The 22,726-nt window shown below is 41.8% G+C and overlaps 1 protein-coding gene across 9 annotated transcripts in view; it reads left to right on the forward strand.

The window, feature by feature from the left end:
- The window catches only part of LOC115646922 (carbonic anhydrase 3-like), a 98,981-nt gene that overhangs the window by 51,304 nt on the left and 24,951 nt on the right, over nucleotides 1-22,726 (forward strand). For 8 of the 9 annotated variants that reach the window (XM_030553385.1, XM_030553386.1, XM_030553379.1 and 5 more), the window contains one exon: nucleotides 14,802-14,999. In XM_030553385.1, the coding sequence (XP_030409245.1) occupies nucleotides 14,802-14,999 (198 nt within the window). Of the gene's footprint in view, nucleotides 1-13,472; nucleotides 14,278-14,801; nucleotides 15,000-22,726 lie in introns of those variants that run through there. The other variant, XM_030553377.1, reaches the window with a different exon arrangement.

The raw sequence follows: 22,726 nt of genomic DNA on the forward strand, positions 1-22,726 counted from the left end.
GAAAGGAGTTTCTCCAGGATAATCTTTATAAAATGCGGGGCTGGGAAGATGATCAAAGGGTATCCTTCACAGAGCAAGAGGAAAAAATGTGCAGAAAGGAGAAGGAAGCAGATAAAATGTGGATAGAAGGAAAAAATAGGAGGATGGAGAGGAGGGAGAGAACAGACAGTAAAAACGGCTGTGCTAGACATGAAAAACCAGGTTAATTGTTATTCCAATGGCATGTAACAAGACAGTTACATTAAACATGGTTATATGTATAGTGCAGATGTGCCCTATAATCCACAACCTAATCCTGCTCTCAGTTACATAGGAATAAATTGGTAGTAACTCCTTTGACATCAGTGTATTTACACAAATGTAAACTCTGGAGAAACTAGGAGAATGATCTTTGCAACACCATTATGAATGGATATCAGAGGAGCAAGATTGCATTTAGACAGAGCCTGAATGTGAGGATCTAGAGAAATGTATAAAGCAAAGATGATGCCCAGATTATGGGGCTGGGTGAGCAGCAAGATTGGAGATTTTATCCACAGTAATCAAGAAAGGAGGCTGAGAGGATGCTTTTGGGAGAGAGGAGGGAGATTAAGAACTCTGTGTTAGCCATGTTGATCTTGAGACGTCCATAGGTCATCCATGGGAATGTGTCAGAGATAAGCAGATATTTTAGTCTGGACAGAAAGAGACATGTCTGGAGGAGAGCGAGAGAGAGAGAGGGAGACGTGAGTTGTCAGCATAGAGTTGAATTTGTGTTTGCGGATGAGATTACCCATAGATAGAATGTAGAAGGGGAAGAAAATGTGACCAAGAACAGAGCCATGTGCAGCCCCCACAGAAAGTTAGAGGGGAATGAGGAGTATCTTCTAAAGGACATGGTGAAGGAGTGATTAGAGTTGCCCTGATCTACTGCTGAATCTAGAGACAGATGTTTGTGGATATCGGTTAAGGCAAATATCTTATGTGCATATGTGTGGTGTCAGGCATTTCATGGGAAAGGGGTGTCCCAGAAACTGGGAGCCTGTGTGGAGCGTGAATCTCTTAAAGGTTACTCATTGAGGAGCATTTGTCTCCCAGGGAGAATGTACAGGAAGTGTGTCTCCTAGAATGAGAGTTTAGGGGACCACAACTGACCTTCCCACCATAATGTTGTTCTCTCTAGAGACCATGGATCAGCCAGTCACCAGCCGCTTCCCCATATATAAATTTTAGCTAGAGCAGAAGCTGGTTTGCTTCACCTCACATGTATCTTGTTTGGATTTTGTTGTGTTACACTTTGTACAACCTTCCCTTTATTGAGATACTCCTTTTTCATTCAACATGCCCTTACTGAGGTGGTTGGCAAAGGCAAAAGTTTCTAATCTGCTGTATCAGTAGATATACTGCAAACTAAGATTTTTTTTTCTATGTTTCCACATGGATAATGTCATCAGTGTGGTTTGACAGCTCTATCTCCATATTTTATTAGTCTTTCTGGCCTTAGTTGAATGTTTCTGTGGTTTGATTTGAATTGTTCTCACCTATTTAAACGTTCTTGTCAGACTGTAGTGTTCAAGGTCAATAAGACACATAAAGCTGTACCTTGCTAGAGAAGAGTAGCCAGTCTGCTGGAATTTCAGAGCAGACGCCTGGAGCTTATAAAAGGTCAGATTTTCATTCTTGGATTATTTGGAGTCAAACTGTGCCAGAGTGTATAAAAGTAGATAGCTTAGCTCGGATTTTCATTCTTGAATAGAGATTTGGATTTCAGTGTACATGTCATGTAAGCAAATTCCAATGACAAATGTGTAACAGTCACCTACTTACAGTGATTATGATGTTCACTGTATCAAATCTGGAAGCTGTGCCTTAAATGGATAAAAATTTTATGCTGTAGAAGTCCCATATGTATGTATTGATTCATTGATTAGATGCATACATTGATTCTGATCTTCTCTTTATTATATGTTCATTTGATCAGATTTCACAGGGAAAATTCTCTTATTTTGCCTCTTAGTTGCTGATGCTAAATAAACTGATGTTTATTCTTTTCATGCTAGTTTACCTTTTATTGAGTAAAAATGAATTTAGGTGATGGACTGGTTACTGAACTGTAGCATAACTGTGATGGGATTTGGCATGTCCACGGCTATGTACTGTGTTAACAATATATCACTATATGCCCACTGAAATAAAAAGGGATAGAAAAGATCTGTCTAATCTTTGTCTATGTGTGGTAGATTCTGCTGTTTGTCAAAAAAGAAAATGTGAATAAACTGGTAAATCTCAGTGTGTTATGAAGGCAGCAGAACCTATCCCCATATACTGCCCTTTTTGGTTTGCCAGCTCTTCCTACAAAGATCTGACTGTTAATGGGATTTCCATCCACGCCTACCATGCTTTCCATATCCAGGCATGCAGCTCAGTGAAGTGAAAGACAGTGACAATCTGGCTCTTTGGCTGTGACATACCTCCTAACTATGGCATTCCTCAATCAAAAACACAGTGTGACATGCCTTTCTCAAACTGCCAGGCATGCCATGTGCACCGTGCCATGAACTGTCGCAGTCCCACTCCTATTTTGCGTAATCATTTTCCATTCTGTTGTATTTTTTTCTCTCACAAAAGCTGTTACATAAAAAGGATATTTTATATTTGCAGTGTTTTTTTGAATCATTATGCCTGGATTATTTTATAAGAATATTGGGCTATCTTCTGCACTGCAGTACAGTCACTTTGCACCACTTTATGGTGCAAAATAGCCTTAAAACAAATATAGCTGATCAATTAAGGCAAGATCACACCAGTATCAAATGGTATACAGACAGTGTAGTAACTCTTATACCTCCCCTCTTCTTGCTGCTGCAAGGGGTGCAGCCAGGACTTCTCTGTAAATCAACCATCTTCAGCATTTACATTTTATCATCATTGTACTGACTGTGTTTTGCAGTAATTATGCAAAGGTGGGTTATAAGAAGCTATATATTCTATACTTAGCATGTATTCAAACTACAGTTTATTTGGTACCCTGTTTTGTTTCTTGTTTTAAAAAAAAATAGGAATAAGTAGAGCATTCTCCTCTCTGCAAGTAAAATCACAGATAACAAGCTTGCCAACATTCTTTAAACCTAATCAGTAGTAATACTGCTGAAATAGGTGGTAGTCTTGGCTCTATTTAATTACTTCCACAGTTTTCCTCTCCTGCTTCCACTTTCCTGCTTCCTATCCCATTTTGTCATTGTAGCAAATTTGATCTTTTTGGTGAAACAGAAGTTTATCTGTGACCAAAGTCTATCTGTTACAGTGCTATCATTCAGTATTACTGTATGCAGATATGTTCTCTGGGAGTAAACATGGCCTTCTAATTAAGGCACTGGACTGGAACTCAGGAGAGCTGCATTTGATATCCTGTTCTTCCACAGACTTCCTGTGGAAGGGTGGGCAAATTGGTATTTTCAAAAGCACCTAAGTGATTTAGGAGCACAAATCTTATTAGTCATTTTTTAAAATCCCACCTTTAAACTTTCTGTGTCTCATTTCCCCATTTGTAAAATAGTCCCTTTACTAATGGTTGTGATATACTCAGATACTTCAGGGATTTAGGAGTGTGAGGTGGTTTTTATATACCTACATACTTACAAGTTCTTAAGTCACTTGGCAGTGATTTAAACTGAGCTTGTTTTGCTGACCTTTGATATTTTATTTCTTCTGGAAACTGCTCTGTTGGATAGTGCATTGACCGTAAGCACTAGAGAGGTTTAACAGAATAAATATTTGCTGCACACAGTTGTAAATTCATTAGGTATTTATCTTCTGCTTAAGCTTTCAAGGCTGGTCATTTCTTAACCAAACAATGATGGCAGCTGGAATATCTTATTTTCATGACTTGCAGAAAATATTTGCCCGCAAGAAAAAGGGGAAGGGTACAAGATGGATCGTGGGTTGACAAATAATCCATGACAAGTTTCTGAACCAAAAAGGTCCTTTGTTGCCAATATCTGAAGAAGGGATATTTGGGAATAGGGCCAAAAACATTTTAGTATGACTATTTGTTGAGCCAACTAAAGGTATCACATTCTCTATTTTGCCCAATTCATTTCATGATGAAATGCAAAGGTAAAAGAGTAATAAATGTAAGTCAAAACCATAAAATGTGAGGAAGAAAACAATTCAGAAAAAGAGTTGGTGTGACTCTTCTTTTTGTAGTTAAAATGTATCCCTTATTTCCATAAATGGCTCTATTATGTGTTCTTTTTCTGCATGAATTAGATTAAATGTGCCTCTCAGCAAGACTGCTAAAGCCACCTGTTTATCATGACCAAACAACTATGAGCTGCTCCAAATGGAATTTGATGATCTCATAAATGTTTCTGTCTCTCAGTATGTGAGGAAGAAACCATTTCTGAGGGATTAACACCTGTGCTAAGATTTATGAATTAAAATTGCAGTAGGGGGTCAGATTTATACACATGTGCGAAAAACAAAAGTGAGACAGTACATTAACTGATGGCATGTAATAAAGGGTAAGATAATACCAGCAATTCCTTTGTGAATTGAAAACATGTATTTCTCTTTTTCAATACTAAGTTTTCAAACCATTGCCATATATTTTGCTGAATCTAGTGCCATTAAAGGAATACACAAGGAATGAGATTCTTTACAAGCCACTCCTGCAAATGACCTGATCTTTCTAGCTCAATAGTACCAGGAGTTGATGCTTCTCCTGTGACATTTTCATAATAGGAATCACCAAAGCAGTATAAATTGTCAGCAGAGGACCAAATCCCAGCAATGTGAAATGTGTGAAGTGCAGGTAATAATACATTTATATCAGAAGGACAACTATTCTTTACTAGTTCATAAAAGTAATATGAGGACTCCTAGGTTAATGTTCATGCATAGTCTGAGTGAGATATTGGGATGAATTTATAGAGCTACATGATCCCATGTTAAAAATCTTTACAGGCTGCAATTTGACCCTCTAACCTGGCTGAACAATGCTTTAACAGCCTCTTGCTCATGTTCTCAATCAAACAGTAGTGGGAAAATTCTGAGGCCAGAGATGAAAGGGTCTCAGCAGCTGTTTTGTTGGGCTCATTTCTGATCTCTCTTGAAAAAAAAGTGAGTAACTTGGACTATTAAGCATATCTTTGTACTCTATAAGGGTAACATAACTTATACGTACTCCTTTGTTTGTTTTGGCAGGCATTTGGATGCAGATCTGGCTGTTAACAGGGTTTCCATGTCTTTACTACTGCCAAATATAACCCTCATATACCTATGAAAATAGATGGCCTTCTACATAGGCATTTTTGGGCTTGCTTCACTAAAGGACTTAGGTGCCTAATTGATACTTTATGTGCCTAAATCCCAGAAATCAGGCCCCACTGGGATTCACAAGACCCCCACTTAGCTGTTGCCATATCTTTTGATGCTTAAACTCACTCAGTGCCTACATTTTTGCAATAAAAGTTCCCTAGGCATCTATGTTTCTGTTTCGGCTCATGCATGTTTTAGCCTTAGTCTACACATCTGGAAGCCAGAATCCCAAGGTGATGTGCAAACCAGGGCAAGATAGGCGTTCCTAACTCACCCTGCAAGGCTCCCAAAGGCAAGCTCATACAAAGCACCTGGGGAGGGGGCCTCCCATCATAACTTTTAGCCCAGTTGTTTTGGTAGCCACCTGGGATGTGGGAGATCATTGGTTTAAATCACCCCTCTACCTGAAGGGGAGAAGGGATTTGAACAGTGATCTGCTATCACTTAGGAGCATACCCTAACCAGTAGGCTATGGGATAGTCTGATATCAGGATTTTCTGTTAAAGCTCTTCCCCTGTGACCAAATAATGAACGAGTCAGTGGCGCAGGAGGACTGGATCCCAGGTCTCCCCACATGCATGCTCTAATGAATAGTTATCTGCATGCCTTGCTCACTCTGGCCTCCTCCTCATTTCCCCAGCTTCTTTCAGGAACAGTGTAGTTACCTAATGCCAAGAGAGGGTTTGCAGCTGGGAATCTCAAGCAGAGAGAGGTGCCTCCCTGCAGCCGAGACTTGGGCACCGAAGTGCCTGAGGTGGGCAGGTTTTAGGACACACCCCTGGCTTTGGCACAACCCACGGGCAGGAAGCCACTTGGGTTGCTGGTTTTTGTGAGTCTCTCCCCATTCATTGCACAGAGAACCAAGGCGCCTAACTCAGCCTTTGTGAATCTAGCCATTTGTGTCTTTTTCACACTGGCCAATCTGATATGAGCTTTCTGGCTCTTTTTCACTGTTCTGTCACAGTCCTCATTCTAACAGTGATTAACATTACTGAGAAAAATATCTATCCACCATTGCAAAGTCTAAACAGCATATGTGTGAGAAGAAAATCCAACTTTGATCTCTTATCCAGCAATATTCCTTGGTCACTTGCATTGGAATTGTTAGTGTACTTGTCCAAATTAGACTGCTGGCTCCTGGATTAGGGATCTTGTCTTTCATGTGTCTGTAGAGGGAGGTGTATATCTATGGTGTACTTTAAATAATGAAGAAGAGAGGTAAAATATAGAAGTGATATTCTGCTAATCAATCAATGACAGTTCTAATTTTGGGTCCCCTGAGCAAAGTGCAAGTAAAAGGACTTTTGCAGAGGAGCTATGTAAGGGCTGATATGAATGGAATCCTCCTCTGCTCTCTGGTGATGGTCTGTGAAACATAAGCACACCCACTCCAGGATCTATTTCTTATAGCAGTCTCTGTACCCACTGACCCCATCACCACTAACACAACAGGGGCTTTGGTCAGTGGATCCTCATAGCTGCAGATCCAGTCTCCTGCCATTCCCCCATACTCAGACTGTCCTGTGCACTGCCATGGAGGGTGCCTCTGTTGACCACTTTTCATGGACATGTAAGAGCTGTAAATTCCTTCTGTGAAGCTTCTTCACAGACTGCCCCATCACTCCCCATGGCAGTCAGTTCTAATACTTTGTGGTCCTTGTACAGCTGCACAAAATAGGAGCAGGATATGTCTTACAGTTCTGAAAGCACACAAATTAACAATATATTTGCACGTAAGCATCTATCCCCAAAGTGCCTTCCCCTAAAGATCATGCCTAACATGATCAAGTGAGCTCACCTCAAAAGGAAATGTGAACATTGTAAGAGACACAAATAGACTGGGAGTTGGGACCATTGTTACGGTTTATGTAGGGATTAGTTTCAGCTTTTCTATATGTGTATTTTGGTACTCACCTTAATATTTCTGGCAAGACAATTAGGGTTGATGGCTAGGGAAAAATACTGACTTTCCCTGTAGTCATCCGCACTTTTTTCCGAACGGTTCTGATACCCTTCAGTTTTATCTGTTCCCAGTTGACTGAATAGTCACCCTAAACTGTACAATTGAAGATCAACATGAGACAAAAAGCTCTACCTGTGCAGAGAAGAGCTGCCAATCTACTGGAATTTAAGAGCAGACACGTCTGAAGTTTATAAAAGCAAACAGCTTAGATCAGATTTTCATTCCTGGATTACCCTGAGTCAGACTGTGCCAGAGTTTATAAAAGCAGAAAGCTCAGCTCACATTTTCATTCTTGTATTGAGACTTGGATTTCAGTGTGCGTGCCATATAAGTGAATGCCTGTTGCAAAAATATAGTAGTCAACTAGTTAGAGAAATTCTGGGGTGCTATGTGTTGAATTCCTATGTTCTTGTTTTAAAGGGCAGAAATTGACCTGTAACTTTTTTTTTAACTTCACCTTTGATATAGGGATCCAGACTCCACAGGAAAGATACACAGCTGAACATTTGTCTCACTGAAATTGCAACAAAATTGAAGCACTCAGGGGAAAATATCTATGTAGCAACTTGTGTTGTGCTCCAATGCCAAAAACTTCATTATGTGTACCAAGACTGATAGATTAGATTAGATGGCTGCATCCCTTCTGGCCTTAAAGTCTATTGATATTTATAAAGTCCCTATTGCCATATTATTTATGGACTTAATCCAAAACTCATTGAAATCAAAGGGAATCTTTCTATTGATTTCAATGGGCATTGTATGGTGCCCTAGGTGTTACATGTGGCAGAATTTGGGCCTTAGTAACTATTGATATCCATAAAATACTGGGGTTTCTTTTCTGATGTGTGTTTCTTTCCAGTTTGTTTTTCTTTTTTACCTTCTACTTATTTTTTTTAAATAACCCTTTTCAAACATTGTTTAATATATAGCAATGAACAGGTGTAACTGACTCTCCGTGGGCTTTTTAACACTATTGATACCTTAGTATTATCCAAAGCAATAGTTAAAGGGTCAGCTTTTATGAACATTTGCCTAGCTTTGTGCCATCACTGTAACATCCTGCCTCAACCACTGTGTTCTCCAAGTTCATGTTCTCTCTCATCTGTCTTTCTTCTGAGTCATTTATACATCTGGCATTTCTTGCCCCCTGCATGGCCAGCCTTTTATGGGGAGGCTAAGCCTCCCCAAGCCTCTTATACATGCCGCCCTTGACTTAGGGTATGTCTACACATAGGTAAACAATCTGTGGTTGTCCAAAGTCAGCTGACTTGGGCTCACAGGGCTCAGGCCCCGGAGCTGAAAAATCACTGAAGCCTGAGCTCTGAGACCCTGCATGAGTGGAGGGTCCCAGAGGTCAGGATCCAGCCCAAGCCTGAACATCTAAACAGCGATTTTTAGCCCCCCGCCTGAGCCCAGTGACTCTGAGTCAGCTGACCCACACCAGCCAGTGTAGATGTACCCTGAGAGCTGGAGTGCCCAAATCAATTTTGAAAATGGGACTTAAGCTTCTAAGCCACTTTAATGCTTTTGAAAATATAGCCTTTGTCTCTTTTTTATTATTCCTAATTCTGTATATTATTTCTTACTACTCTTACACTTAGGGCAGCTTTCCAAGTAGTGCATGTCACTACTCTGCCTCTCCTTCAACAAATTTGGGAAAATGAACCTGTACTGTGAAGCATTGTGGCTGTAAAGACCATCCACATCTTTCTGTTTCTCCACTGGTGTGTTTGTACCTTTAGACTGGAAAATCTTCGGGGAAAAGTTTTGTCATTGTGTAGCATCATTAAGTAGCTGTAAAGCACTGTGGACATACACACAGCTGTATATGTACAATTAATAAATTCTCTATTAGGCATGTTTTCTTTTTGAAAAAAAAATGCTTAATCTTACTAATTCTGAGAGGTACAAGGAGAGTGTACTTTCTCCAAAAGAAAAATCATGCCTAAATGAAGAGCATATGTGCAGTACCATTTTTGAGACACCTTTCCAATCTCCACTACCAGGACATATTACCTTTTATGGTGATCCACTGCTAATGACTTCATTATATAAAAACAATATGGCCCTTGAAAGTAAGAGGCAACACATTGAAACCAAAAGGGAACCCTTTTAAATATAAGGTATATATAAATTGTGAAATTTGCTTCTACACAACGTTATTGAGCCAAATAGCTTAATAGGGTTTTCAAAAGGAGGCATGTGAATAAACAGCATCTGCTGTAATGCTATCTGGGTTTTTTTTTAAGTATTTATTTTTAATTGTCAGTACCAATAAAGAGCACCTGCCAAATAGCAGTAGGTATCACACCATATAAAACATATTTCAAATGCAAAACATACAAGAAGCCAGTACAATCAGCAAAGCCTCAGAGAGAAATAAATCAGCCAGTTGAAGCAACTGAACAAACAAATCCACTCAGCCCACATTAGAGTCTCTTCTTAGTTTGTCTGCCCATTCTCCAAATGCCTGAGAAAACAGATAGGTTTTGCAATGTGCCCTCAAGGCCAACAGATTGGGGCTCTTTTGGGCTGTCAATGGTGGAGGAAATTAATTCCAAAGTCAAGGGCCTCTCTAGGAGAATAAATTAATATCTTAATTAAAGACAGAAGGGATTACTGTGCTTATGTAGTCTGACTTCCTGTATATCACAGGCTTTCATGAATTAATTCCTGTTTAAATTCAAACATTCAATCTTGATTTAAAAATTTTCAGAGATGGAGAATCCACCACAATTCCTGGTAAATTGTTCCAGTAGTAAATTACTCTGACTCTTAAAAATTTATATCTTATTCTAGTCTGAATTTGTGTAGCTTCAACTTCTAGCCACTGGGTCTTGTTATTCCTTTGCCTGCTAGACTAAAGATCCCTCTATTATTACATTTCTTCTCCCCATATAAACACTTATAGATTGTGATCAGATAGCCCCTTAATCTTCCTTTGGTTAGACTAAACAGATTGAGTTCCTTGAATCTCTCACTATAAGGCATGTTCATAGAAGATTAGGGTTGGAAGAGATCTCAGGAGGTCAGCTAGTCCAACCCCCTGCTCAAAGCAGGACCAATACCAACTAAATTATCCCATCCAGGGTTTTGTCAAGCTAGGCTTTAAAAACCTCTAAGGATGGAGATTCCACCACCTCCCTACTTAACCCATTCCAGTGCTTCACCACCCTCCTAGTGAAATAGTGTTTCCTAATATCCAACCTAATATCCAACCTAAACCTTCCCCACTGCAACTTGAGATCATTGTTCCTTGTTCTGTTATCTGACACCACTGAGAAGAACCTAGCTCCATCCCCTTTGAAACCCCTCTTCAGGTAGCTGAAGTCTGCTATTAAATCCCCCCTCACTCTTCTCTTCTGCAGACTAAACAGCCCAGTTCCCTCAGCCTCTCCTTGTAAGTCATGTGCCCCATCCTTGTCCTTTCCAGTGCTTTCATCATTCTAATGACTCTTCTCTAAACCCCCTCCAATTTATCAATATCTTCCTTGAACTGTGGACAACAGTACTGGACACAGTATTCTGGTAGCAGTCAGACCAGTGCCAAATGCAGAGTTCATATAACCTCCCTACTCCTATTCAATATTTCCCTGTTTACACATCCACAGATTGCATTAGTCTTTTTGGCCACAGTGTCACACTGAGAGCTCATGTTCAGCTGATTATCCACCGTGACCAGTTTTTAATCCATCTAATGCTTACCATAGTGATTTTTATATTATTCTAGTTGCTTAATCAAAATGTTGTGCAGTGCCAAATCAAATGCCTTACAGAAGTTGATATACATCACGTCAACACTAATTGTAATCAAACTTGTAATCTCATCAAAAATGATATCAAGTTAATTTGACAAGATCTATTTTCTATAAACCCAGGTTAACGGATGTTAATTATATTACCATCCTTTAATTCTTTATTAATTAAGTCCCTCATTCAGCCATTCCATTGTTTTTCCCAGGATCAATTTCATGCTGACTGACCCATAATTAGCCAAGTCATGTTGTTTACCCTTTTTAAATATTGGCACAATGTTTGTTTTCCTCCATCTTCTGGAACGTCCATTGTGTTCTAAGAGTTATGGGAAATCAACATTAACAGCCTAGAGACTAAATTAGCAGTCTAGAGATTAAAATTCTTAGATGCAAGAATGACCTGCCAGCAACCCCCTCCCCACCAGCTTGAGTTGGAGATACTCTGAACTTAGGCATCTCTGCTGATCATAGCTGTAATAGTATTGTAGGAGGAAACCAGGGTCTCCCTGGTAGGCAGATATCAGACCATTTGAGCTTTATAGGTCAAAAATAATACTTTGAACTTCACCTTGAAGCCAGTAAGTAACCAGTGCAGATCATGGATGGCAAAATTGCAAACTGGATTATCAAATACACACCTTTAATCAAGGGAGATGATACAATCTCTGCCATTGTGTCCAGTTGATCCCCCTACCTACCAATATAATGTCTCATATGGATTGAGCTTCAGGCTGTCAGCCCTCACTCATGCCCCATTTCAGTACTATACTGGCAAAGAGTTAATTGGTTATTCTTGTAGTGGAGCCTTGAAAATCAACTCCCAACTGGGAGCTCTGGGTCAGGCTGTGTGTTTCCCACATATGTAACTCACCTGCAGGCTGCATGCAAGTCAACAAGTATGATTAGAGTTTTGCATGCAATTTGGTATGTAGCTCACTACTTAGTGCAGTCAGAATGGAAGGAAGTTCTTGGAGACTACCTTCATATAGCATAATGATCTTGCAGCTTAATAGGATTCCTCTTTATAAAAAGTAGCTCCTTTAAAAAGGTTAGGAAAGTGGATATTTACTCCCAATGTTGCCTTGGTGCAGTTAGGCTGTGAAGCAAATCAGACACTATAGCGTTTATGCAGGGATTAAAGCAAACTCATCCCTGATGGAATTGTAACCCCAGAATTAAGATCAACACAACGTGGGGAAAAAATTGTGTCTCCTTGAGGTACTATTCCCATCTGGGCCCTCCTACTGTTGCAAACTGGCTGTCCAGGAGCCATCTCCATGCTGTATATAGCCATTTTTCTCCTGCTACCAGAACCCAGAGCGGAATGGGAGCTGCTGTCAAACATGATAAAACATGAGCAGTGGCACTATAAATTTTATGCTATGGAGAAGTTATTAGCATGGAGCAGCTTCTTTATGTCAGCCTGCACAGTCAGATAGCTGCAGTGATGTAACAGTGTCTACTCAATGTGACATATCAATACTCTGCATTTTTTCAACCTGGCCAAAGAATTTGACCAAGTCACATTGACAGCACGGGTAGGGGTGGGAAGCAAGATTTTTTTTTCAAGATTGGAACCCCATCAGTTTATGCTTCCTATCTATATTTTTAAATCCTTCCCTAATGAAAATGATTTCTACCATGTCACATGCAGGAGGAGACAGCAGCAGGAGGAGACAGTAGCTTTGTTAAGAAGTCTGTTTCCGTTCTCAAATTCCCTCCAGAATTTTTTCCACAAGTTCACTATAAGGCACAAATTTAGATTGTCCCTGACTCTAACAGACTATTCTCAGCTGGAAATGGATTGTTTTTTTTTAAAAAAAATGAGCACAACATTTAATAATTAATGGTGAAACGTGAAACATTGACTAAGAACCATGAAATAGACGGTATTAGTTAAAGCCAGTCTGAGTCAGCCAATGGCAGCATCTTAATAACATAACACGTCTAATGAATTATGGGATCTCTGCACTGCCACTGATGCATTTACTGAGATTGTAATTTATTTGTAGTACTGGTTTAAATTGATTGGAGTCACTAGAGTACAAGGGAGGACAGCTGTACTTTTGAAATTTAAATTTAAATATGCCACAGAGATTCCAGCCCGGTCCCCTGTTTGCAATGCACAACACATTTAAATAACTTGGAAAAACAAAACCCGCCACTATGGACATTTTTTTGAACACCGCTACAGGGGAGTGGTATAAGACATGTAGTTAAGTATAAGTCAGTCTCTCTGCCCCAGGGGCAGCTCTAGCTTTTTTTGCCGCCCCAAGCACGCGGGACCGGCGGACCTCCTGCAGGCAAGCCGTGGAGGCAGCCTGACTGCAGCCCTTGCAGGGACCTGGCAGGCTGCCCCCGGGGCTTGCTGCCCCAGACAGGCGCTTGGAGCGCTGGTGCCTGGAGCCGCCGCTGCTCTTCCCACACAGGGCTCTGTGCAGTGATTTGTGTAATGTCCCGAAGTAAGAAGCCATGAAGATAACTCTTGTCCCCGGCACTAACCCAGCCAGGGGGGCGATGCACGTTACCGCCTGCACGCTGAGCCGCCATTCATGACCAGGGTTCTCACCCCACTCTTCGCAGGGCACGTGGGCAATTCCAAGTAAAAAACGATCAGCGGGGTCAGTATGGTCAGCGGGGGCCTTTGATGTCTCGGCGCAGGGCAGCACGAAGAGTGTCTGGTTAATGTGTGAACCGCTCAGCATCAGTTGTGCCTGCCCCCCCCCCCCCTTCCCTAGACCCAGCTCCCGCGTGGGAAAAGGATCAAACAAACTCCTCGTTCCATTACAAATACAAACTAACGATCCCGCGGGGATGCAGCAAGCGGCGCTGGCAGGGAACTAGCTTTGCGGGGGATGAGCCTGCCAGGTGGGAGCCAGACGGGCAGGGAAGCGGGGCAGAGCGAGCTGCCCCGGGCTGGCGATCAGGGCCCTCGCTGCGCACAGACGCCCCAGGCTGGTCTGACTGCCCGGCTGCTGCCTGGACCGGCCCCAGGAGTCCCCGGGGAAGAGGTGGCGGGTGGAGGCCAGCGGGGGAGGGGATCGCTCCCTCCGCCCCCTGTGCACCAGCCAGACACACACCCCCTCTGTCCCTCTCCACCCCGAGCGGCCTCAACGGGGGCACGGAGTTGGCGGGAGCCTATAAAAGCCCCTGGCGGAGCCGGCGCCACCGTCCTGCAGGAGCGGTCAGAGCAGCCCAGGCACAAAGCGCTGAGACCCCGCGCCGAGAGCATGACCCAGTGGGGCTATGACAGTGACAACGGTGAGTGAGGGGCAGGGCGGTCTCCGCTCTCAGCATCTGTCCGGCACCGCTTGTCTGGCAGACGCTGTAAGCAGTGGGGCTGGGCTGGGCTGGGCTAGGTGGGGGCTGGCTCCTGGCTCCTGCATCTTCTGCTTCCATGATAATAAATCTGGGCACAACTTTACAGCCAGATCAACCCGCGTTCCCAGTCCGATCTCCCCCTCACCCGGAAAGTGGATACTGGACAGCTCCTGGGGCGCTGCAATCCAGGTGGCTGCAGCTCCCCGGCTGTAAGGGGCGGTTCAGTCCTATGGCTAAGCAACATGTTCGTCTCTAAAAACAATTTCTTAGAGGAGTCACGGCTAATGCTTCAGATGTCTCCATCTGAAAACCAAAAGTAGGAAAAATGTCCGCAGTGAATGGCACAGCTGCGAGGCTATGTATGAATGATGTGTAACATTGCTTGTATTTGTATTAAACAGATGCCAACTTTTTATGCCTAGGTGGAAGAGATTTTCATGACATTCTTTTGCATTTCTTCCTAGGACCTGAGCATTGGCACAAACATTACCCTATTGCCAAAGGAGACCATCAGTCACCTATTGAAATCAATTCCAAAGAGGTCCAGCATGACCCCTCTTTACCGCCTTGGTTTGTTGGTTATGATCCTGGTGCAGCGAAGACCATACTGAACAATGGGAGAACCTGCAGAGTTGTATTTGATGACACTTTTGATAGATCAGGTTAGTTTTAGTTTTATCTTAAGAAGTTCTTCTGAATTAGTTAATGGTTGCAAAGTGCTTGGAAGATAACCTGTGCTCTGCTTTATTCATTACTGCTGAAGGATCTCTGTACTGGCCCTGAACAGACCAGCACATAAGGCCACATTAGGGATGGAACAGGGATAGACCATTAGGGATAGACCATGATCTGCATTTGAGAGGGTCCAGTTGCCCCAAATCTCAACACAACTGGGGCAGGGAGACTGTGACTGCTATAGCAGCCCCTAGGTGCAGTCTCAGGTGGTGGTGGTGGGGGGGTGATGAGGGAGGGGCTGCAACAGACATGGAATCTTGGCCCTGGAGGCTGGATTTCACCCCCCTCTCCAGCCACACTGCATTCTACCAACATGGAGCCCAGATCCTCAGGTTTTCTGTGAAAGGAGTGAATTTTACCCAAAAGGATTTGAGGTACACCGCTGGAATGCCTGTGTAAAAGCAAAGCATCATTTCTGAAAAGAGTAATCATGCTATTTTTGATAAAGCAATGTACTGTAAGTCACCTTGTTACCCCCTGCCTCCAGCAAGAGGTAGCCTTTCTTGTGCATGTTGGGGGGTTAATTCCTTAATACCATCAGCCTATCAGCCCCCAAGCACTCTTCTCTGGTCCATGCCAGCCCTAACTTCGCCTTGTAGGTTAACAATAGGCACCCCCAATCTCCAAGCCCCTTGAATCATTCCCCTGTGATAACCAGCCCCTTGCACTGGCTACTCATAGACATTCCAGAGCCTCTACACCCGAAGTTACAGTGTACCCCAGGTTACCGGTTTTACCATAAACCTCCATTTCTGTATCACTCACAGCACTTGGTGAGCGCTTACAATAAAACAAAAGTGGGCGTATTTAAGAGGGAATAAAAATTTAACTGGAAACAAGAGAGAGTGGTGAAAACAAGTGGTTACAATACAAAAGAAAACATAAAACGTGAACCTGGTTCACCTTTCCTAGCTAATAAAGTAGATATCTCCCCCTCCCCCCGCCGCAAAAAAATCTGTCTTTCCAGAGCTGGCTGGTTTCAGACAAACCAGGATCCAAATATTCATGGACACCCCATGCTGCTCAGTGGCTTTCCTCGGTGACTGGCTACAGAGTGCCCTGTCTCTCACTCTGTTATACTGAGAACAGTCTTTTGTTTCGATTCATGGGTAGAGTGACCCCCTGTCTTCTTGCAGAGTTCCATTTGACCTTTAGGAGAAGAGCTCCGTGTAAGCACAAAAGCTTCACTCTCACACCAATAGAAGACGCCTCACTCACTGTGTCTCTCTTTTCATCTTTAAATGGTTTAGACTGGTTATCATTGCTTCTGATGGTTTGCTAGTCAAAGCCTTAGTTCCTTTGTACATCAGGCTAAACCAGGGGTTGGCAACCTACGGCACATGTGCCAAAGGTGGCACGCAAGCCGATTTTTGACGGCACGCGGTGGCGGGCTGAGCGGCTCAGCCCACCACCGCTCTGGGGTTCTGGCTGTTGCCCCATTCCCAGCCGGGGTCCTGGCCGCCAGCCCCACTCAGCGCCCGCTGCTGGCCTGGGGACCCCCAAGGAACCCCAGGCTGGCAGCCAGGGCTGGCTTTATAACCTGCAAGGCTCAACTGGAATATTCGGCGGTGGTCTGGGGCTTCGGCGGCACTTCAGCAGCGGGGGGTCTGCTCTGGTTCTTCCACAGCACCAAAGGACCCCCCGCTGTTGAAATACCACTAGAGACCCCTGGAGCAGAACCCCCAGTGCCGAAATGCCACTGAAGACCCCCGGAGCGGACCCCAGCTGCTGAAATGCCACTGAAGACCCCCGGAGCGGACCCCCACTGCTGAAATGCTGCTGAAGACCATCAGAGCGGGGCCCCCTTAGGTGTGGGCGCGGGGCCCTCTTCAGCATGGGGCCCGATTCTGGGGAATTGAGGGAATCGATAAAGCAATGTAACTATATAGATAAACCCCAAATCCTGCTCTCCTTGCTCAAACAATGACAATAATTAGATTTTTGCCTGTTAGGACTACAGGATTAGGCCTATAAAATTTCTGCTAAATGAGACCTCAGGTACAAAAGTCTGAGAAATTTCAGCTTAAAATGAGCTTCTTTAAAGCAACCATTAACACTGTTATCATTACTCTTATTAACCTGCCCACCCACAAATACTTTACCAGTGCATGTAATATGCTGCATATTTACTATGTGGCTCTTAAGGATTAGAGTGGCCATACATTTTTACTAGATATACCGATGCTGCTTAGCAAGTGCTAGAAGTATTTAAAATCTGTTGATTTAACCACTGAAATTTCATATTGATACTGTTGGCTGCACTTCATAGAAAAAAGTAACTGGCAAGAAGCTGTGAAATTTCTTCTCTACTGCATTAAAAAGGAAATCAGATGAATAATATTGTAACTCTAATTCTTGCATCTCTAGAAATCAAATTTTTCTAAACTTGCTTCCATCTTTGCAAAGCTTTTAGTGCATAATCCTGAGTGCAGACTAGCAAAAATTGCCAAGACGCCTCAAGCAGCTTTTGAAAAGTTATACAATATTTGGACCCAAGGCTACAATCTTTGCGCTTGTGTGTAAGGTCTGCAGGATTTTGCCATATATTTGTAATATGTGCAGTGCCAAGCTACAGCAAGGAAAAACAAATCTGTACATTTTATGTAGTGACAGACCACCCAAAAAACACGACATATGGTGTTATTGCTAAACTACACAGTAAACTTCAACTACTATTGCTGCATTGTTAGTAGGGATAGTCATAATGTGTAAGAAGAATTTTGCTAATAGACTCAATGTTCTTAAATATTTAAGTGTGTGTGCGTCTTAAATTTGATTTTCTTTAATTTTTTGATTGATTAATAAAAATAAATCCAAAGTCAAAATATGTACAAGCTGAGTTATCTGATAAAATAAAAAAATAGAAACACACAAAAGACTGGGAATAGTTGCAGGATTTTGATTAGTTCTCTAGCAAAATAAAAAATAAATCTACTTCCCTAAGATCACTTAGCAGTTCTTTCTAATATGTTATGTTATTTATTTGCATTAGATTAATTTTATTGGCATTTGCACTGGAATTCTTTTCTTGATAAACCACATCGAGTTACATCATTAAAGAGATGTAGTTGGAGTATATTGAAAGATCTCCATAGCTACTGCTGACCATCCTGATCATGTTTGTCTCATTTTTCCTTTTGCTCTCCATCTGTATGTTGCATCCACTTGTTATTGTCTCTCATCATATATTTGGATTATAAACTCTTCAGGGTTCTTTATTTACGTATTTGTACAGTGTCTAGTACTGCCAGGCTTTGATCCATTACTGAAGCCCATAGGCAATGCTGTTCTACAAATAAACACTATTGATAATAATTAACAATAACCTTAGGTAAAATATGAAATGCCTAGCCACAATCAATATATAGTATTGATGCCATGTTGGGTGCCATGAAGTGCAGAAATGTTTGGGACAGTCTGAATTTTGCTCAGATTAATTGCTCACTAAGTTGTTGATTCTGATCTGAGACAGAAAAAGTGACTGGTGAAAGAAAGTGAACTTTATAATACTGTAGAGGCAGAAAAATGTTCCTTTCACACTGCTCTGTCTCTTCTTATCAGTTCTGTGTTTGCACATGCAGACGCATATGCAGTTGTGGATGGGATTCTGAGTATAATAATGTGAATAATGAGACAGATCCTGATGTCCTTATTCCCATTGACTTCAGCCTCCATTCTGAGTGCCTTAGAGCAGGAGCTGGGTCTTCATTCTCTCTGTAAATAGCCACACACACCTGTGGCACAATATATAAATGTTAAATAACAATAATAATAAATGAAGACTTCAGGATTTTTACCCAAAATAATAATGTAATATTTACACTATAAATAAGTTCAAATCTCAACATTTAGATATTGTTCCATTTTCTTAAAGTTTCCAGCAAATATGGCCAGGCCCATATCTGTGACCATTTATAGTCACACATAAATGGTATGTGATGGAGCTCACTGTGCTATACATTTCACGACCATGCTGAGACATGTAATAAAGTACATTTATTATGCACCTTTTAGAACCCCACCTGCATCATGCCATCTCTCCCAGCAATACTTCTAACATTCCAGTTTCTGAGCAGCTTCTTAAAAGCCCAGACTTCTAGAGAAAGGCAGCTGTGGAAGATGTGTCTCCAGTAGTACTCATAGATTCACAGGTTCATAGATTCCTAGGCCAGAAGGGCCCACTGTGATCATTTAGTGTAACATGTCTGTCATAGGCTATAGAACATCCCCAAAATAATTCTTTTAGAAAAACATCCAGTCTGGATTTAAAAATTGTCAGTGAGGGAGAATCCACCAGGATCATTTGCAAATTGCTCCAATGGTTAATCATCCTCACGGTTAAAATTTACACCTGATTTCCAATCTGAATTTGTTTAGCTTCAACTCCCAACCGTTTGATCATATTATATCTTTCTCTGCTAGATTGAAGAGCCCATTATCAAGTATTTGTTTCCCATGTAGGTACATACAGACTGTGACAAGTCACCCTTTAACCTTCTGTTTGTTAATCTTAATAAATTTAGCTCCTGGAGTCTATCACTGTAAGGCATGTTTGTTAATCCTTTAACCATTCTCTGAGTCCTCTTCTCTGAACCCTCTCCAATTTAACAATATCCTTCTTGAACTGTGGACACCAGAACTGGACATGGTATTCCAGCAGTGGTTATATATATTTTCTTTCCTGATTCTTCCAAGGTTGGAACATCCTCAGGAAGGCACCAGTGTCTCTCCTCATGTGCAAATTTTCTGGCCATCTGCACTCCATCCTCCTGCTGTTGACTTTCTGTCAGCTTCAGGAGAGGAGCGTGGAGCTGCCCAGTTCAGACACTCTTTCCTGCAAGCCTCCCCTGTGTTCATGCAGGACATTTCATTGCCACATTACAGCCTTTTGTAGGCATGTTTCTCTTTGGAAGTAGTCCATGCATAAACCTGATATCTGAATTTTAAAGTAAAAATTGTATATGCAGGCATTTCACAAAGAACATTTTATTTACCAACTTTTGATGAATGAATGTTCATTTGTTGGCTTCTGAGATAGAAACATTGAGGACAAATAATAATTAAAAACTCTGTTTTTAACTGAAAAATCTAGCCTAAGCCTGGCTTTTATTTTGGTGTAATTCTACTTAAATTTAATGTGTTAAACAAAGCCATCTGTAAGTTAGAGAGAACCAAAACCCAAAGAGATTCTTTTTAAGTGCTGCAATCTATTCTAGACCCACACCTCACATTACAGGAAGATAGCATTGTCTAGCTGCTAACTAGGAAACTGCTAGAAGCCTGCCACTGATTTGCTGTCTGACTTTAGATAAGTCACTTAGCCTTCGTCTCAGTTTCCCCATAGGTAAAAGTAAAATAGAGGTTCTTCAGAGGATCCTTCTCATCTGCTTTACAATTTTCTATGGGTGTTCCGCTGGGCATGTCCTTGGGCCTCGTCTCTTCTCCCTCTACATCTTATCCATAGTTAATCTCATCCATAAACATCAATTCAACTACCATCTCTGTGTTGATGATTCACGGATCTTCTTCTCTTCTTCTGACCAAACTAAAATCTTGGTCTGTCTCTCTAACATTTCATGGATTCATAGCCATTAGCAAAAACTCAACATGGCTAAAACAGAGCTACTAATCTTCATCTCCTGCCCTTCCTATTACCTCATAGACTCATAGACTCTAGGACTGGAAGGGACCTCGAGAGGTCATCGAGTCCAGTCCCCTGCCCTCATGGCAGGACCAAATACTGTCTAGACCATCCCTGATAGACATTTATCTAACCTACTCTTAAATATCTCCAGAGATGGAGATTCCACAACTTCCCTAGGCAATCTATTCCAGTGTTTAACTACCCTGACAGTTAGGAACTTTTTCCTAATGTCCAACCTAAATCTCCCTTGCTGCAGTTTAAGCCATTGCTTCTTGTTCTATCATTGGAGGCTAAGGTGAACAAGTTTTCTCCCTCCTCCTGATGACACCCTTTTAGATACCTGAAAACTGCTATCATGTCCCCTCTCAGTCTTCTCTTTTCCAAACTAAACAAACCCAATTGTTTCAGCCTTCCTTCATAGGTCATGTTCTCAAGACCTTTAATCATTCTTGTTGTTCTTCTCTGGACCCTCTCCAATTTCTCCACATCTTTCTTGAAATGCGGTGCCCAGAACTGGACACAATACTCCAGTTGAGGCCTAACCAGCGCAGAGTAAAGCGGAAGAATGACTTCTCGTGTCTTGTTTACAACACACCTGTTAATGCATCCCAGAATCACGTTTGCTTTTTTTGCAACAGTATCACACTGTTGACTCATATTAAGCTTGTGGTCTACTATGACCCCTAGATCTCTTTCTGCCATACTCCTTCCTAGACAGTCTCTTCCCATTCTGTATGTGTGAAACTGATTGTTCCTTCCTAAGGTGGAGCACTTTGCATTTATCTTTATTGAACTTCATCCTGTTTACCTCAGACCATTTCTCCAATTTGTCCAGATCATTTTGAATTTTGACCCTGTCCTCCAAAGCAGTTGCAATCCCTCCCAGTTTGGTATCGTCTGCAAACTTACTAACGTACTTTCTATGCCAACATCTAAATCGTTGATGAAGATATTGAACAGAGCCGGTCCCAAACAGACCCCTGCGGAACTCCACTTGTTATACCTTTCCAGCAGGATTGGGAGCCATTACAACTACTCTCTGAGTACAGTTATCCAGCCAGTTATACACCCACCTATAGTAGCCCCATCTAAATTGTACTTTCCTAGTTTTATCTATAAGAATATCATGCGAGACTGTATCAATGCCTTACTAAAGTCTAGCTATATCACATCCACCGCTTCTCCCTTATCCCACAGGCTCGTTATCCTATCAAAGAACACTATCAGATTAGTTTGACATGATTGTTCTTTACAAATCCATGCTGGCTATTCCCTATTCACCTTACCACCTTCCAAGTGTTTGCAGATGATTTCTTTAATTACCTGCTCCATTATCTTCCCTGGCACAGAAGTTAAACTAACTGGTCTGTAGTTTCCTGGGTTGTTTTTATTTCCCTTTTTATAGATGGGCACTATATTTGCCCACTTCCAGTCTTCCGGAATCTCCCCCGTCTCCCATGATTTCCCAAAGATAATAGCTAAAGGCTCAGATACCTCTTCTATTAACTCCTTGAGTATTCTAGGATGCATTTCATCAGGCCCTGGTGACTTGCAGGCATCTAACTTTTCTAAGTGATTTTTTACTTGCTCTTTTTTTATTTTCTCTTCTAAACCTACCCTCTTCCCGTAAGCATTCACTATACTAGACATTCCTTCAGACTTCTCAGTGAAGACTGAAACAAAGAAGTCATTAATCATCTCTGCCATTTCCAAGTCTCCCGTTACTGTTTCCCTCCTCATTGAGCAGTGGCCTACCCTGTCCTTGGTCTTCCTCTTGCTTCTAATGTATGATAAAAAGTCTTCTTGTTTCCCTTTATTCCCATAGCTAGTTTGAGTTCATTTTGTGCTTTTGCTTTTCTAATCTTGCCCTCTGCATTCCGGTGTTATTTGCTTATATTCATCCTTGTAATCTGACCTAGTTTCCATTTTTTTATATGACGCCTTTTTATTTTGTAGGTCACTCAAGATCTCGTGGTTAAGCCTAAGGTGGTCTTTTGCCACATTTTCTGT

This window comes from Gopherus evgoodei, chromosome 2, assembly GCF_007399415.2.
Source record: "Gopherus evgoodei ecotype Sinaloan lineage chromosome 2, rGopEvg1_v1.p, whole genome shotgun sequence".
Lineage (NCBI taxonomy): Eukaryota > Metazoa > Chordata > Testudines > Testudinidae > Gopherus > Gopherus evgoodei.